At 41.4% G+C, this 17645-nt stretch overlaps 1 protein-coding gene across 1 annotated transcript in view; it reads left to right on the top strand.

Moving 5' to 3' along the window:
* igsf9a (immunoglobulin superfamily, member 9a) overlaps positions 1 to 17645 on the top strand; it is an 80866-nt gene that overhangs the window by 42459 nt on the left and 20762 nt on the right. The window contains 4 exon segments of the mRNA XM_039780455.1: positions 6272 to 6417; positions 9601 to 9743; positions 11363 to 11503; positions 14354 to 14470. Coding sequence (XP_039636389.1) covers positions 6272 to 6417; positions 9601 to 9743; positions 11363 to 11503; positions 14354 to 14470 — 547 coding nt within the window.

A 17645-nucleotide genomic window follows, 5' to 3' on the forward strand; every position in this document is an offset into this window, starting at 1 on the left:
AAAAAAAAAAATCAAATCAACACTGCGGGAAATGTGAAATAAATAAACGGCATTCAGTAAGATTCAGTGAGATTAAAGGTGAATACACAGATAAAACATTTTTTCTCCACATTTTGTTCGTCAAGGCTGTACCACAGATGAGATCTATAGAGACTAAAATGTACTTCATGTCCACACACGCTAGAATCTGCTTCCTTATCAATAGAAACTAAAATCTCCCTCCTCACGGCTCTTAGTTAGACATTTCTTAAAAGCCTGTCTCGGATGCACTCATGTGCCGGTTCACTGAATTATTTTTACATGTCATATTTGATGTGCTTCTAAACTATTACGGATTAAGTGAAGAGACGTTATAAAAAAAAAAAAAAACAGGTGCAATACCTGCTTTGCTTCAGGTCTTGCACACGTGTTGCTACATTCTGAATACAACTTTGGTGACTGAGGGCCAATTTGGAGACTCTGCTCTGCATTAGCTGGAGTAACCCAATGTACATTCATTTGAGTCAATGGAAAAGCATCCGCACTCTCAAATATGTGCAGAAATCCTTTAGCGAGCTTTCAGTCAAAGACCTTTTTCAGGCAGCACCAGTAATTTGAGTCCAAAACCATCAATTTTCGACGTTATTATTACTCAATAATTCATTACGCAGTCAAAACACGTGCACCTCAGGTATGAAATAGTCAGCTACAGTGAATTTCTTCATGAAACTCTTCATACTCATGTTGTTCTTCGCATGTTCCCTCCATGCATGATTTATTTTCTCTCAGCTGTGTTTGCTAACTCACTTTTAGCTTGCAATAAAATGGCCACACCTAGCAAGAAAATGTAAAAGCTTGATTACTGATGCTACTGCAATGCAAAGATGGCTCCCTGGAGAAATACACAGCACTCCATGTGTTTTTGTTATTCACAAAGACGGAGGTGTGTGTGTGTGTGTGTGTGTGTGTGTGTGTGTGTGTGTGTGTGTGTGTGTGTGTGTGTGTGTGTGTGTGTGTGTGTGTGTGTGTGTGTGTGTGTGTGTGTGTGTGTGTGTGTCCTGGGAGTGTCTATGATGAATTCTGCTTTGGTTGCCACAGTACAACTAGGTACAAGTAAGACATTTACAGGGGTAGGGTTGGGTACCGAAACCTGGTTCTACTATGGAACTGATTCCTACGCAACCGGTAGGAATCGGACCGGATTAGAACGCAAATTTCGGTTCCTCATTTCGGTTCCACTTAATGTGTCGACTGAAATATTTTCCCTCTGTCGCTCCGAAACGGACGTAAAAATATCACACTTTCTCTGTAGTCTACCGTTGGCGAGCTACCGTAAATGTAGGCTTCTTTTGAAATGCCATATTTTCCCTCTGGGCTCACCAAAACGGATGTAAAAGCCTTTCTTTGATGTCATTTTTCAGTTTTTCAAGAATCTGTTTAGGAATCGGAATCGTTTTAAAAGTACCGGTTCAGCATCGGAATTGTAAAAATCCAACCTTAGCCAACCCTATACAGGGGAACTACTGCCCTCTCCCTACTCGAACACACCTGATTTGAATGATCTGCTGATTAACAAGCAGCTGAAGCTCATCAAGGGCTCGATAACGAGTGATAATTAGGATCAGGTGTGTTTGAGTAGAGAGGGAACGATAAACATGCAGGGCAGTAGCTCTCCAGGAGCAGGGGTGGAGACGGCTGATTTAAATGGACGTCAGCATGAACTGCATTAATCCACATGAACAATGAGTGATGTAAATTATAATTTCTCTAGTAACCTGAAGTTAACCTTTGGCTTCACAGAATTCATTTTACAGGCCAGCACACATCTAAGGCCCCGTTTACACGAAGGGAAGACGCAGATATTTTCCTGCGGTTTGGCCTCTCATTTACACGAAAACCCAGTTTTTATCACAGAAAACTATTATTTCTAAAAACTCTGGCCAAAGTGGAGATTTTGGAAAACTTCGTTTGCATGTAAACTGAGACAAACGGAGGTTTAGGCAGCCGAGAGAGAGAAAGAGGACGTGATTGGTTGCTGTTGTTGCTATTGTCGGGATACTGATTGGCTAACGTGAGCTTCTCGTTACACTGCCACCTACAGGTCTGGCGTGCTCTTGACTGCATTGACGGCATATATACACGGGTACATATAAACGAACACTTTTCTGAAAACTGAGAGGTTGAAATGTCCATTTATGAAAATAGCCGGCCACATGTAAACGTAGCATAAGAACTAAAGAATTAAAAAATTAAAAACTGAGATGTTTCTTTGGTCGACCAGAAAAAAACAGAATTTTTGCAGTAATCAAGCCTGCTAGTTAGGAAAGAATGCTTTATTCCTGCAGTATCTGACCCGGAGAAAGAGAGCGCTGTACATCACTAATATTCCTTAGATGATAAAAGGTGGATTTATTTTGCTACTTCTGATGTGAACTTCAAATCAGCATGAAAAAACAAACAACACACACCCAAGGTTTCTGGCTCGGGGCTTGACATTTGTGCCAAGGAGTTAAAAGACGGAGCAAAGCTTCTCTTTTTCGGATTGTTGCAGCAATGTTTTGCACCTCAGCACGGACCGACTGGAAATTCAGCCCTGGCAACTCCCTTTTGACCGAAATGTTTTTTTCTACTTCAGCCAACAATATACCTGACAAGTCAAGGTGAAGGTACATCACTAAAGCGATGCAAAACAAATAAATAAAAAATGGTTAAATAAAAGTCCAGCATTGCCATATAGAAGTTCTGCTCATTACTTTGCAACATTGCCCACAATGGACCAATACAAGCACAGATTTAAATGTATGATACAAACCGTAGCTTTCTAAAATCTCCGACACATGTACAGATATTTTCTTAGAGTATAGATTGTTCTATCAGCCCACCCACAGGTTATGCCAAAGAGGAACTAAACACCAGCTTACATAACACCTTGTTCTTGCTGACCTCCAGTGGTCGTAGTTATCACCTTAGTGCAGTGATGTAGAAGTGTGTAGACGGGCCAGTTCACATATAATGAACCATCCCCTCCCTACTAATTTCACTATAGCTGCATGTGGTTATTGGTGCTGATCTTTGTGAATTGTACTGTTTTTGCAATGAGGCTTATTTGCATAGAAAGGGGCCAATTTTGCGCCAAATGTCTGCATATTACGTCATTTAAATACATTCAAATACAGGCGCACTGAGGCGCTATATGTCTGACAGCGTAATTAGGGATGCATTTCACGCTTTGCAGGGGTGCTAGGAGAATGATTTATTATGTGTGCAGTTTTAACGGCCGCAAAAGCAGCGCAATCCTTCTGGTGAATTATTAATACAGAGTGTTTTCAAGTTTGGTGCCGTGTTGAGTTTTCTTGCAAACAAACAGAGTTGTAGTGTTTTCTCGCCAGAACACATTGTGTGAATCTGAATGCTGTTTGTAATGTGAAAGGGCTTACACAAGCCCACAGAGAATTATCACCCACCTCTGCATCGACATCATTGTGTTGCGTTGTGAAGCGCGTGTACTGTGCCATTCAGTCGCGACTACTTTGCGACCTTGTGAAGAAAGTTGAGCCAGCTATTTTTTTTTTTTTATTTCCAGGAGTTGGAGAAAAGCAGAGATTAAAGGAGAGTGAATATTGTTTTTGAATTCTTATTCCCCCGCAATGGCCAAATAATAAATGAAATGCAGACTTAGTGAAGACAATATGTGATAGTCTCTGCCAAAACAAAGACACATCAAATACAAACCTACATAAAAAGGAAAGGGGGAAAAAAACGGTCCAGCTTCAGTCATGATAAAACAAGTAAAAAAGAAATTATCCTGAAACTGGAAGCGCTGAATGAGCTTCTCTGTAGGAGAGGTTTTACAATAGCAGTGTTCAGTGCCAGGGAGATGATCCGAGGGAGCGGAGAATGGTTCGTGATTGCCAGCACATCATCCAGCACACAATTGAACACTCTCTTAAAAAACTGTGGCTGGGATAGGGTCAGTTGAGCAGGTGGAGGGCTTAATTTGCATTACTTTGCTTCCTGAGCATTTCTCCACCACACATATCCTTTTTCATCACATCTCTACTCCGGTTAATACTCAACCTGATTTTGATGAGGGAAAAAAGTTTCAGAGAGGCTTTTTGGAGCTGATATATAATGCTGTTAACAGCTGAGTAGAGCACACAAGGATTATTCTGATTATCTTCTATGAATTTTGGGAAATAAGCCCTTTTGTAATTGCTTTTCTTCTCTATTTATTTTTTTTAAATAGTGAGGTGCTCTTTGAGAATGTCAAAACGGACTTTCAGCTCAGTTTTCCACCAGGTTTTTGTTGTTATGTCCTGCAGGAAGAGAGGGGGTTCAGTTTTGGAGTACGGGGAGCTAGCTAGCGAGCGGCTAGTAATGTCAAGTAGTTGACTGTATTGTTTCTTTGTTTTGGCGTTGGCTACGGCCCACAGAAGCCTGTGTTCGCGTGAGTTTTAACTGCCGTAAACTGGCTATAACGTCTCACCAACTGCGTATTGAGGGACGTGACCGTTTGCTAATTAGCACTTAGTCTATATCGACGATGTTCCGCTTCCGGGATTTCTCCGGTGCCGCCGGGAATTCCGCCCGGATGTCCCTCTTTTTAGGCCGGATGTCCGTTACCTTCCGCTTTCTTTGTGTTGGCATTCTAACCTCCGGTGGATTTGTGAGGACTATGGTTAACTGCTCCTCAGATCTCTGCAGGGTAAATCCAGACAGCTAGCTAGACTTATCTGTCCAATCTGAGTTTTCTTTCGCACGACTAAAACAACTTTTGAACGTACACACGTTCCACCAAAACAAGTTCCTTCCGAGGGCCGCTCGAGACAATTGTGATTGGTTTAAAGAAATGCCAATAAATCAGAACATGTTTTTCTCCCATCCCAGAATGCTGTGTGGACTAGTCAGACCCAGGTCTGGCAATGCAAGACTAATTAGCACCAAAAACAAAGTACAGCTGAATGAGGGAATGTTATTAGTTTTGCAGATATGTGATCACACTATAAGCTAAGAAACTTTGACCTGATGATGGCGCTAGATCTCATCCTATTACAATAGGGTTCATCTCCTGGGAACCTTGGATATCTGTACCAACTTTCATGCTAATCCATCTTGTAGTTAAGATATTTGAATCTGGACCAAAGTGGTGGACTGACTGGACTGGAAACACAGAGACTGAACAATACAGTACTGTATGTGTGTGTCTATGGGATGAGATATGTCAGTGTGCTAAAGGAGTCTAAAAAGCTATGTGTCGAACTGCAGAGTTGGTGATTCTGTGTAGGGTTGTCATTGCTAACAATCCCTTTTAACATTAGTCATTTGATTTAAAACTATTAGTAAGTGGAGCTTTAATAAAAAGCAGCATTCAGTAATAGGGCTGGGTATCGTTTAAAAGATGATGATACCAGTACCCTTAAAGTGATATCAAGACCAATAGAGTATGTAATTATTATTTTTTTTTTTAAATAATCGCATAACTCATGTTATGCATTTATTTTCATCAGACGCCAAACGGGGGGAGGATAGCCATACTATCCAACCCTGTGGTGGCATCTCGGCACACTGAACTGCTAACTCAAATATGTCAAATACACCGCTCGGCTTTACTACACCACAGACTGCATGGGTTGTAGCTGATGCGGTGGTGGGCCAATCAGACGTTGCGTTAAATCAAAGAACACTTGTGGTGATTGGCTGCGAGCAAAACCATACAAATACTAATTTTTTTTCTAGATCTGGGTACAAAAAGGATCAAATGCAGGTATCGTTTGACTGGAGAAGTTTCAATACTACTCGGTACTTGGATATTTCGGGCGATACTTTAAGGTATGGAATACCCATACCCAGCCCTGTTCAGCAACACAGGTTGATTTTTTTTTATATCAAGGGAAAGAGAAATAAAATGGATAGCGTGGAGAAATTTCTGTGTCTGTTACAGTACATGAGTCATCTGACCTGGATGGTGAGCATATGTAACCTGTTATAAGGTGTTACAGCCTGGTAGAGCCCTCATGTTTCCTCTCTGCTCTCATCTGTAAATGTAAGAATGTATAAAATGAGTGGGTACTCTTCCTACTCTAACTAAAATGAATATTCCTTAACCTTTATCTGCACACAGCGGTGAGTAACTCGCAGGGGAAAAACAAAAACAAAAAAAAAGCCTCCTACGCTGTTGATGCACCGTTTGACTTGACTAGAATATGAATGCTGAATTACCATCTCGCTGTTATTTTGAAGCAGCTCGTTTTCACTTTACGTATTAGGGAATTCCCGTGTGTTTTTTCTCCAGGTCTCTGAAGTCGCGAGTGAAGATCATGGTAGATGGAACTCTACTCATCTCCAGTCTCATCCCTGAGGATTCTGGGAACTACACCTGCATGCCGAGCAACGGCCTGCTGACCCCGCCCACCGCCTCTGCCAACCTCACAGTGATGCGTACGTTTCTGTGTGTAGTCTGTAGTCAAGACACCATATACTTACAATACAATACACACAAGACATTAATGTTCAACAATTGACTCTACAAAGCAAAGGGATTTCTTTTATTTATTTCTTTTATTATTAGCACTAAAACATAGGTACTGTATTATCTAATTACATATTAGAATATCAACAAATGATTATGGATATACAGCTCAATGTTGATTATTACATATGACACTAGGTTAGGTTACTTTAGGTCTAAAATACTACACAGTAAAGGGTAACTCTGCCCTCTCTGGTTGAAAGTTTGTGTGTTTACCACAATGATGGGGGTGGTTAACCAGAGGTGGTCTGAGAGGTCCTCTGTTACACCTGTAACCACGCCCATCAGTGATGTCACAGTGTGCTGACACACCCTTAAGTACATTTCTACATCACTGCAGCAGGTGAAACGGTAAACCAGTTGCTCTTCAACTTGAGTTAACTGTAATTGTCATTACAACAAAAGAAAATACTACAAATAAATTCAGAGTGTACCATAAGCAACGAACAACAGGTACCCTTACGCTGGGTTTCCCCAGGCAGCTGAAATAACGGCACAGCGGAGCGATTCAATTCATTCCCTATGAGAACAGCAGTATGAGCGAAATCGGCGGACGGCTAAATGTCGTTCTTTTTCTTTTACCGAGTGAATAACTGCTGCCTCCTACATTTTCGATGCAGGCGCCAAAAGGGACGTGAGGAGACCTAAATCTAGCGATCTAACGTAGCCTAGTTGATAGCTGATTGGTCAGCTCACGGACCCAAGTTCACCCATCGGCTTATTTACAAGCCCATCAAAGCTAACAACAAAAATAAGTGAAAGTTCAATCAATTTCCACTATTTTCTCCCACAGCTTTTACCAACTACTTGTGACCACATTTTAATAACTTGGAAAACAAAATAAAATATATCATCGGGGTGTCATTATTGCGCCTGGGCTACATTGGGTTTCCCCAGGCAGCAGAAATAACGGCGGAGCGGAGCGATTCAATTCGTTCCCTGTGAGAACGTAAGAGAGAAATCGGCTGACGGCGGCGGAAGTGCCCTGGTGTTCACCGCTCTCACCGCTCTCCCAAAATTGACTCAAGTCAGCTTTTGCAGTGCAGTAGCCATTGAGAGAGCAGACTCGCGAACGTGCCTCCAATATATTCTCTCGTGTAAACACGCATGCTATTTTTAAAAAGCAAACCAAAAGATTGTGACTTTCCTAAAGCTTACTTTATGATACGTCTCGGTTTGACTACGCGGATGTTAAGCGCTAGCCGAGGCAGTTGGTATTCATGGGGAGTTTTTATAATGTTATATTTGTTTTTTTTAGCATACGCATTGTAGTAATGACAATTAGCTGGTTGCTAGCAATACAAAACATTATTTGAACTAAACTAAACGCAACCTTTTAAGCAGCAAAGTGTGTGCCTTGAGTAGGAAACATACCAAATAGTTTGTGATGGGCCAGATAGAAACTGAGAAATATCAGCACCAACAACAAATTCTTAGCAAAGCGTGTACACCTTCGGCATCATGTGGGGACACAGTTCCCCTTGGAATGTGTTGCAACACAGAGTTGCAGTTGTCAAACTCTGCCTGTGAAAACCCAGCGTTAGAGTGCCATAGTGTTACCATTCGAGAGTCAAAAGTTGTCTTAACCTCCTTCCGGAGGGCTTGAGATTGATTGTTGTGAATCCTCTCCACAATGTCAGAGCTTTTTAATACAGCTGAACGTTCTAGATTAAAGAAAGCGATGGGAAGCAGAGGGATGGGATTTAAATTAAGTCTTTAACTATTATCTCTAATGCATTGGTTTCAGCTGTAGTCACGGTAACTCACTAAACTGGCAGTGAGAAAATTTCCACACTTCCACATCTGATGAGTAAAACTGAACAATAGCTTCAATTAAAAATCCAAAATGTTTATTTCTTCAAGAAATATTGTTGGTGAGCCCACTTTAATTATCATTTTGTAAACATTGCCATTGCTTTGCCATTTAAGTCAGCAGAAAAGCCAGTGCTAGAAACTATGTATGTATGAATTACAGTTATATTCACATTTAATTGACATATATGCATTATAAATTATCTTATACAGTATAAGTGTATATATATATGTTTTAGCTGATTCGATTAAATTTTTTCTAACCACTTTACAGCACACACAAATAATATATATATATATATATATATATATATACACACACACACACACACACACGACTATATTTTTTTTTCTATCTTTTCTTTAATAAATCATTTTGCACAGAACATAGAACATTTTTTGAACCGATAATGGATCACTATAAAATAGAACTATATAAATTACTCCTGATGTGGGAAATTCACACACATGTAAAGTGCAATGTTAGAACCATTTCCTTCTTTTCACATCCAATTTCCAAACAGCTGACATGTTGCAGGTTAATTCACGAGGTTCCCTACATTTGCGAGAACAGCGCGGACACGCGCTTCACACCGCGAGCGGTTACGCGCGACACACGACGGAAAAGTTGAGCGAAAGGAAAGAGAGACTGTGCCGTCGCGTGCGTCCTTGAGAACTGTAACTCGTAGAACTTATGTTGTCAGTAAATTGTAGCGTCGACCGGCATGAAATCGCCATATGTCAGACTGACCTGCCGGTCGCCAGTCATGGCAGAGCACGTGAAAACCGCCCAATTCTGGTCACCGGCCGGTCTATCTGTGCATCTCTAATATATATGTGTGTCTGTGTATGTATATATGTGTGTGTATATTTGTGATAAACAAGCATTTTTGTGTTTGTCAGCAACTCCATAATTAAAAATATAAGCTTGTTTTCATCTTGTAAACAAGCAATGTAACCGCTACAGAAAACATGAATACCTGAGATTTAGTTATTCTGTTGGTAATCAGTGTATTAAACAGCCCGTTAATCCATTTGGAAGTGACAGCAGCAGGTTCCTCAGCATGCGTTTTAAATCTTGGTGGCGGGACTATTCTCGTGGATCATTCCCTCGTTGATTACAACAAAACAATCTGTTCTTCAAAATGAATCAGAAGTTAGTGAATCGGGGTGAAGTTTATTTGCACCAGTGCTTCCCATGGTGTGAAAAAAGTGATCTGTATCTAAATTGTAGTAGTTATTGCAAAGTAAACTACTTTCATTACCTTTCCTCCGCTCAGACCCAGCCCAGGCTCTTCCAATGCCCCAGCAAACGTACCTTCCAGCAGGTATGGAGGGCGTGGTCGCCTGCCCAGCCGCAGCTCAGCCTCCGCTGCTCCGTGTGGATTGGACAAAAGATGGAGAACCACTTGACCTGTCCTTGGTAATAAAAATGACGGAGGCACAGTCGCAGTAACGGTGCCTGACCTTTACTGTGTGCTCAAACGCCGATTTCTGTCCCTGTTTTTTGTCCGGCCAACACTACTCTATTTATTGATTCCTGTTACTGCAAACATCACAGGGACCCGGCCGGCTGAATCTATTTATTTTCTTTTAGCAGAAAAATGTCAGACACTGCTGCTGACTTCTCAGGCATCTACTATATGAGCCAGCCATCAGCAGCTCATCATGCAAAAGCTTTTCTAACAATCAGCCCCCTCAACTTGCAAATCAACTATTTTCTTGCTACTACAGTGTGAAGACCGAGGTAGACGTTGTGAAGTATTTTCCCAGGCATTTTAATGGGACGTTTCCTGCGTCCACCGATTCCTTTTCCAATTGGATCATCATTCCACCACATAGATCTTTAAAGGACAGGGATGGGGTGTGCAATCTTAAAAGCTTTTGAAGCAATCCCCAAGGAACTCCTTACTGCCCCTTGCTCTCATTTCTTTCTTTCTTTTTTTTTTCCATTTCCACTTCAATCTGCTGTTCACCCCGTTTGAGGGATGAGTATAGGAACCTTTTATAGATGAGGGGCAGAGGGTGGGACTTCTCAGTAGTTGACCACGTTTTTTTAACCTTCGTCTTTTATATCGCAAAATTATATTTGAATTTTGAACCTTTTGTTTCAAAATAAATGTGGCAGCATTTTAAACCATTATCTTTGTTTTGCATGTAAAAAAAAAAAGATCCACCCACTTTCTCCTCTTTCACATGCTGAGTTGAGCCCCTCCCTCCCCCTCCCCCCCCCACAACACTTTGACCTGAGTGATGGACATGTTGGATGAGCCGCGCCACAGGAAATGTGAGACCTTCCTGTAGTGCGGGACACAGGCGTTGGAGTCAGGCTGTTATTCTGCCAATTATTCTAACTCCACGCTGGATGTCACAAGCTCAGTAATACTTCCTCACAGACTCATTCCCGGGAGGATAATAGCAGTTTTGACTTCATTAAATGGAGTGGGAACCTTTTGCACAGTCAAAGCCCAACACATGCCTTCTGCTGTGGCTCATTGGGGAAAAAAATGACTCGAAATTGTAACCGCTTTTAATGCACATGCTTCAAAAAGTGATTTTGAAAGCTCTTCAGAGCATTTCTGTTACGCCTGTAGTGATTCACCTAAGAAATGACAATCAAGGCAATATCCCCAAAAAGTTTTTTTTTTTTTAATTACAACAGAAGCCCACTTTATCTTTTACATCTTCTTTATCTTTATCTTTCACTTTTGATATCATCTCGCAAAAGTTTTGACAACATTATTAAATAATACGCAAGTTTAGAGGAGTTGGGGACTTAAGTACTTAAACACTTTAGGACTGTGGTGGGCAGAATATATATATATATTCAGTAAATGCTTCAAAAAATACATCTTAGGAGCTCATACCTGGCTTTGGAGTTGTTACTTATTTCCTGCCTTTTAGATCTTTAAGCTTTTGGCACACGTCTAACTACATTATTCATTTTGCCATTAATGCTCTGTATCATTTAAAGACGGCAAGTGCTTGTTCCTTTTTATAGTAGCTGTCAGAGTGGCGTGAGCATTTGTGCATTTCTTTCAGTATCCAGGATGGACGTTGACACCAGAGGGCTCTTTGTTGATGACCACAGTCAATGACGACTCGGCAGGAATTTATACGTGTACGCCATACAACCGCTACGGCAGCATGGGTTCATCTGAGCCAACGGACGTAATTCTCCAGGTTAGTGTGCACCGCAGGCCCTCTGCCTCACTCAGTGGAGAGAAACCGTACATTGCATGACGTTATTAAAAAAATACTTGGTGTAAAATAGATTTTACGTGTGTGAAAAATGGACTCTGTGCCTACATATGTCTAACACGCTACATTTGGAAAGACTGAGACACTATACTGAAGACAAAGGAGATGTGTTTGATAAGATATGGGACCCTGTACTGAGATTCTTTTAAAGTGCAGTCTGTGGATGCTTTGTAGTGTCTCACTGTGCATATATGTACTGTATACATGGTTATGTGTGTACTTTTTCTTGCACTCTTCGATGTCCACTTTTTTTCGATGTTCCATCTTTTTTGTTAAAGGTCCAATATGTAATATTTGTACTGTAATAAATCCAAAAATGACACCAATGCCTCATCAGATGTTAAGGAAACATGTTAAACTGAAATACTATCTTTTCTGACAACAATGCTAATTTCAGTATTTTTCTTTTTGAAATTTACATTCCGTGACGGAATTTCTGTTTATGTTTTGATCTGTGTGTTGTTATCAACGGCCCAGTTTGACAGCCAGGCTGGGTTGCCAGATATACCTGTAAAAACGTAAACCCAGCACGCTACAGCTGTAACGGTAGTACAGCCATGAAAGCAGCAAACAAACGAACAGGATCAACAGAGATAGATTCTACCCGACCTAAAAAAAAGAAACAACATTTTTCTAACAGTTGCGTGACCAGAGACGTAACAACCCCCTGGTAAATATTGGAGATGTATTTGAAAGATGGAGACAGCTTAGAGCCCAAAAGGACGCAGAATTGGCTTATTTCCTCCTGAATCGGTAAGCATTAGCTTCAGGCTAATTTATCACAGCTACTAGGGGCATTTTTTGTCATTTCAACATTTGTGTACTCACATTGAATTATATAGCTAGAGTACCGGAGTTGGTTACTTGCAAAACAATTGAGACAGTAAAGTGATCCCGACTGGTCCTGGCTAACGCTGCCTTGCTAACCCTGCTTACTGCTAACGTTACCGGGGGACCAGGCAAGCCCATGGCTGTTTACAGCATGTTTGCCTCTTCAGCGGCTGGAGCCGACAACTGTGTAGTTATTTTTCGCCACGAGAGGGGGCTGTAAATCGGAAAGAGAGGACTGTGAGTTTGCAGTGTGTTTAGCGATTTTTGGCGTGCGTAATTCTAAGCCAATGAAGTGTGTTCCGTCGAGGTAGTGGTATATTTAGCGTTTCGTATTGTAATTCTAAGCCGAGGAAGTGTGCCTGACTGGCGTGTGGAGAGGACGGTGAGGTTGTTGTGTTTTTAGCGGTTCATACTGTAATTTTAAACCGAAAAGTGTGTCTGTCAGTTGGTTACAGGGCCCCCGAATGAGCACGGGCTTTTATGACTGTCAATATAGCCAGAATCTAACGTTAGTTACGCTCGTGCTGTGGAGTAATGTCTGGCTATGTGAGACTAGCATCTAACGTTAGCTACTCTGCTGTGCTGTGAAGTAATGTCTGGCTATGTGAGAAAAGCATCTAGCAACATTGTTGTGAATGCTGCGGTCTCAGCCTGGCAACCTCCGTGAACTTTGAGTCTGGGCAGGAGGGGGCGGGGGAAACGACTCTCCAGTATTTTGAATTTGTACTGCAGTAACTATTTTAACCGCTAGCTGCCAGTATTACACACAATATTACATATTGCACCTTTAATTTCCGATCCATTTTTGACCAAATCTTTGTTTTTGTATTATTTTTCTATGCTCGTTTTTTTTCCTCAAAGCAATAACAGTTTTTGAAAAAAAGAAATACTTAAAGTAGCTACGAGGAACTTACATGTTTCTGAAACGGTTTCATTTTCCATCTGATGATCATAAGTGACCTGTAACGACAAACGAGACTATCGAAGAAAAGAATGTTATTTTTATGTAGTACAGAATAAGACAGCTGGCCGACTGACTCAGTCGCACATTCTGATTGTAATTATTAAACACATTACCTCACTGTGATCCATCCTGCCGTCTCTCTCGTTCACTCGCTTCCAACATGGACGTGTGGCTTCCATGGCTTCCAAAACGTGCGCGCTCTAGAAAAGATCTTTACGACAGCAGGTGTGGTAAAAACGCTGCTGCTTTTGTCCAAAGGGGCAGCTAGAATCGACACAAACTGAAAGTTGCTCGTAGCCACATTAATGTAAGGCAGACTACAGTCTGTCAGTGATTAGCTCTGTCGCCTCACAGCAAGTAAGCACTGCTGAGTTCTCCACACGGGGTTCGATCCCCGGTGTGAAGTTTGCTTCTTGTCCCTGTGTTTGTGTGGGTTTCCTCCAGATGCTCCGGTTTCCTCCCACCACCAAAACATGTATGTTAGGTTAGTGCAGCTGTCAGTGCCCCGAGACTTAATAAAAAGACTGGAGTTGGTCCCTCATAAATAGGACTCCTATGTGGATTTAATGCAGATGCAAGTGACAATAAAGGCAACCTTTAACCTTTTCTTGCATCATGCCCAGTAAGCTCCGAAACTGCCAGTGAATCCGTCCTTCTAGTTCTGCTAAACTGTCCATCTACACCACCGTGCGTGCATTTTAATTAGCCTCAACTGCATCTGTCACAGCGAATTAAAAAAACTTCCCAGAAACGACATTTTATTGACCTTTTCCCTCCGACGTGTGAGCCCTCTGGCATTAATAGAAGTCAACTCCTAGTCACTGCAGTGGCTCCACTATTGGGGAGTTAATTGTGCGGCTAATCCTTTTGTAATTAAGATAATCTTGTCCAAAGCGGCAGTAATCCAGTCTTAAAATCCATTGTTGCAATTGCTGCAATCTCCTTGATTCTGCTTTTATTGCTTTGGAAATTCACAGGACCCCCCATCACTCAGCGTCACTCCGGAGAAGCAGTACAAACAGGAAGCTGGGAGAACCTTGCTCATCCCCTGTCAAGGAAAAGAGGACCCCACGATTAAAGTGACCTGGAGCAAGGTAAATTACCCAGTGTAGCCTATTCAATAAGTATAAGCAGTCCTGTTTTATTCATGGCACTGTAAATGTTTACAAGCCAAGGACATCCTTTTTACAGTATGTAAAAAAAGACATGAGCACATTTGCTTATGTTTTGTCTCTGTTGTACTATGGTTGTCCTGTTTCACTATTCAAAACTCTGGGGAAAATGTCTGTAAAATGGGTTATAATTTCTACGGTATTCATAGATGTTTACACATTAAACACGCTTAAAAGACGGGGAAATAAACAAAATATATTTTACAAGTTTCATTTGGTAATTGTTCAATTATCTCTTGGTATGAACCAAATATATGTAAAAGAAATTATGAGGATTTCTCTAAATTCTCTTCCTGTGAAGTATATTTTTTGATGACTTATCCTGCATTTAGGGGCGTATATAAAAATGTATCCAATTAAATGTGATTTAGGGTGACGAGCTAACCCCGCCAATCATGTAAATCTGCACTTTTTTTTTTTATACGCCATTACCTAGTGGGTTGTAGTAGCTATCACAGCAATATCCTGTAGGACGTGGTTGTCAAAAATGTCGATTTCCAAAGGAGGGTTTGAGGTAGGAGGCTTTGAGGGAGGTGTGGATGGACGCCAATAGTCTTCTTCAGCTCTAGGATTTGATTAAATCCCTCTTGTAATTATACCCTGCTCACATATTCCATTTCATTTGGAAATACAGCACATGGTGGAAGTTCAAGTCGCTCTAGTCTATATCCTTGACGTTCCACTTCCGGGATTGCTCCAGTGCCACAGGAAAGTCCACCGGATGCATGTCTTTTCACTGATGTCAGTTTCCTTCCTCTCTCTTTGTGTTGTAATTTTAAACTCTGGTGGATTTCTGATGACTATGGTTAACTGCTCCTCAGATCTCTGAAGGGTAAATCCAGACAGCTAGCTAGACTATCTGTCCAATCTGAATTTTCTTCCGCACGACTATTTTGCAGCAGCTCCGTGCGGAGTTTAGCGCCACCCATGACGATTGTGATTGGTTTAAAGAAATTCCATTAAACCAGGGCATGTTTTTCTCCCACTCCGGAAGGCTGTGTGGAGTAGCCAGACCCAGTGGCGGTTCTACATTGGATTACACCCTGGGCGAGACCCCCTTCGAGCACACGCAATTTCTGCACAAACGGTTATATTTTCTTATAACATTTGTTGACCTGAATAGACCAAAGCGGTCTCTTAATACTTTCCAACATTCCTAAGCCCATTTATTTCTACTGAAAACATCAATATTTAACATGCGTACAGGATGTGTGTTGGCGGCCTGGGGGTTAAAGAATCGGTTGTAAATTTTTCATGTCAGTCTTAAAACAATTTGTAGTAAATGAATGCACCTTGACTTACGTATTTACATGCACTGTAGCTACCTGTAGTATGTACAGTATGACCTGTGTACTACTAGCTAATCACTTCCTATCAACATGCTGCTCATTGATGTGTTTTTAATTCAATTCAATTTTCAATTCAATTTTATTTATAGTATCAAATCATAACACGAGTTATCTCGAGACACTTTACAGATAGAGTAGGTCGAGACCACACTCTATAATTTACAAAGCTCCAACAATTCAGTAATTCCCTCAAGAGCAAGCAGTGCGACCAGTGCGACAGTGGCGAGGAAAAACTCCCTCTTGGGAAGAAACCTGGGACAGACCCAGGCTCTTGGTAGGCGGTGTCTGACGGTGCCGGTTGGGGATGCGATGAACGGTGGCGATAATAGTCACATCAATAATGGAACAGTGACTTCAAATGGTAGTCGTAGTAGTTCATGTCATATCAGGGCGCTGCAGGGCGTTACAGGATGTAGAGTGGCACAGCAGAGCATAGATGGACGTAGCAGGAAGCAGCAGGTTTTAGCAGGACGCAGGAATAATAATTAATAAGATATTAATAAGATGTTAGGGGCTATTATAGGAAAGCACAACCTGTCTTTTCACTGTTATGCAGATGATTTGCTAATTTATTTGCCTATGAAACCGAATAACAGTGTCGCACTACGCTCCCTGCTTAGTTGTATTAATGATATTAAGTTGTGGCTGTCACAAAACTTTCTGAACTTGAACGAAGATAAAACGGAGTGTATCATCTTCAGTATTTCAGCCTGGACAAACGGTCCATCTTTGAGTTTGGGAGCTCTGGCTTCATACTTTAAGCCAGCTGTCAGAAATTTGGGGGTTACTTTTGAATGCAACATGAAATTTGACAAGCAGATCAGCAATGTTGTTAGAATGAGCTTTTTCCAGTTCCGTCTGATAGCTAAAGTTAAGCCCTTCCTTAACAGGCATGATCTAGAAAAGGCGATCCATGCTTTTATTAGTTCAAGGTTGGATTTCTGTAATGCTCTTTATGTTGGTTTGAATCAAACCTCCATCTCACGCCTTCAACTTATGCAAAATGCTGCTGCTCGTTTTTTAACAAATACATCTAGACGTGCACACATCACTCCCGTTCTTTACACCCTGCAGTGGCTCCCTGTGCGTTTTTAGAATAGATTTTAAGATTTTATTGTTTGTTTTTAAGGCCCTTAAAGTGATGGTTCAGAGTAATTTCACCCTAGGGTCCTTTGCACCATGACCTCGAGCCAAAACTCCCCCAGAAGCTTTTTTCACTTGGGTCGAACATTGGGAGAGTTAGCGTAGAGTAGCATTATCAGCTGAATAGCTTAGCGCAGAGGCTAATGGATCCAAAGTGTCTCTTAACATTACCCCACTAATAATGCCCGAAATGATACCAAACGTCTACAGTAGTACAAATAGGTTATGCGCCCATAAAACGATGGATTGTAAAGTTTGTAAGTACACCAGAAGTGTATGTAAATAACACTTGCCTGCTGGCTTCTGCTCTCTCCATTAGCCCCTGTGCTAAGCTATTCAGCTGATAACGCTACTCTACGCTAACTCTCCCAATGTTCGACCCAGGTGAAAAAAGCTTCTGGGGGAGTGTTTGGCTCGAGGTCATGGTGCAAAGGACCCTAGGGTGAAATTACTCCGAACCATCACTTTAATGGCCTGGCCCCAGAGTACTTATCTGAGATTTTAACCCTGCGTGAGCACAGCCGGTCTTTGCAGTCTTCTAACCAACTGGTTTTAGAAGTCCCAAGGTCAAGGTAATTTTCCGGTCTAAACTCAAAACCTACCTG

The sequence above is a fragment of the Perca fluviatilis genome, chromosome 17 (assembly GCF_010015445.1).
Source record: "Perca fluviatilis chromosome 17, GENO_Pfluv_1.0, whole genome shotgun sequence".
Classification (NCBI taxonomy): domain Eukaryota; kingdom Metazoa; phylum Chordata; class Actinopteri; order Perciformes; family Percidae; genus Perca; species Perca fluviatilis.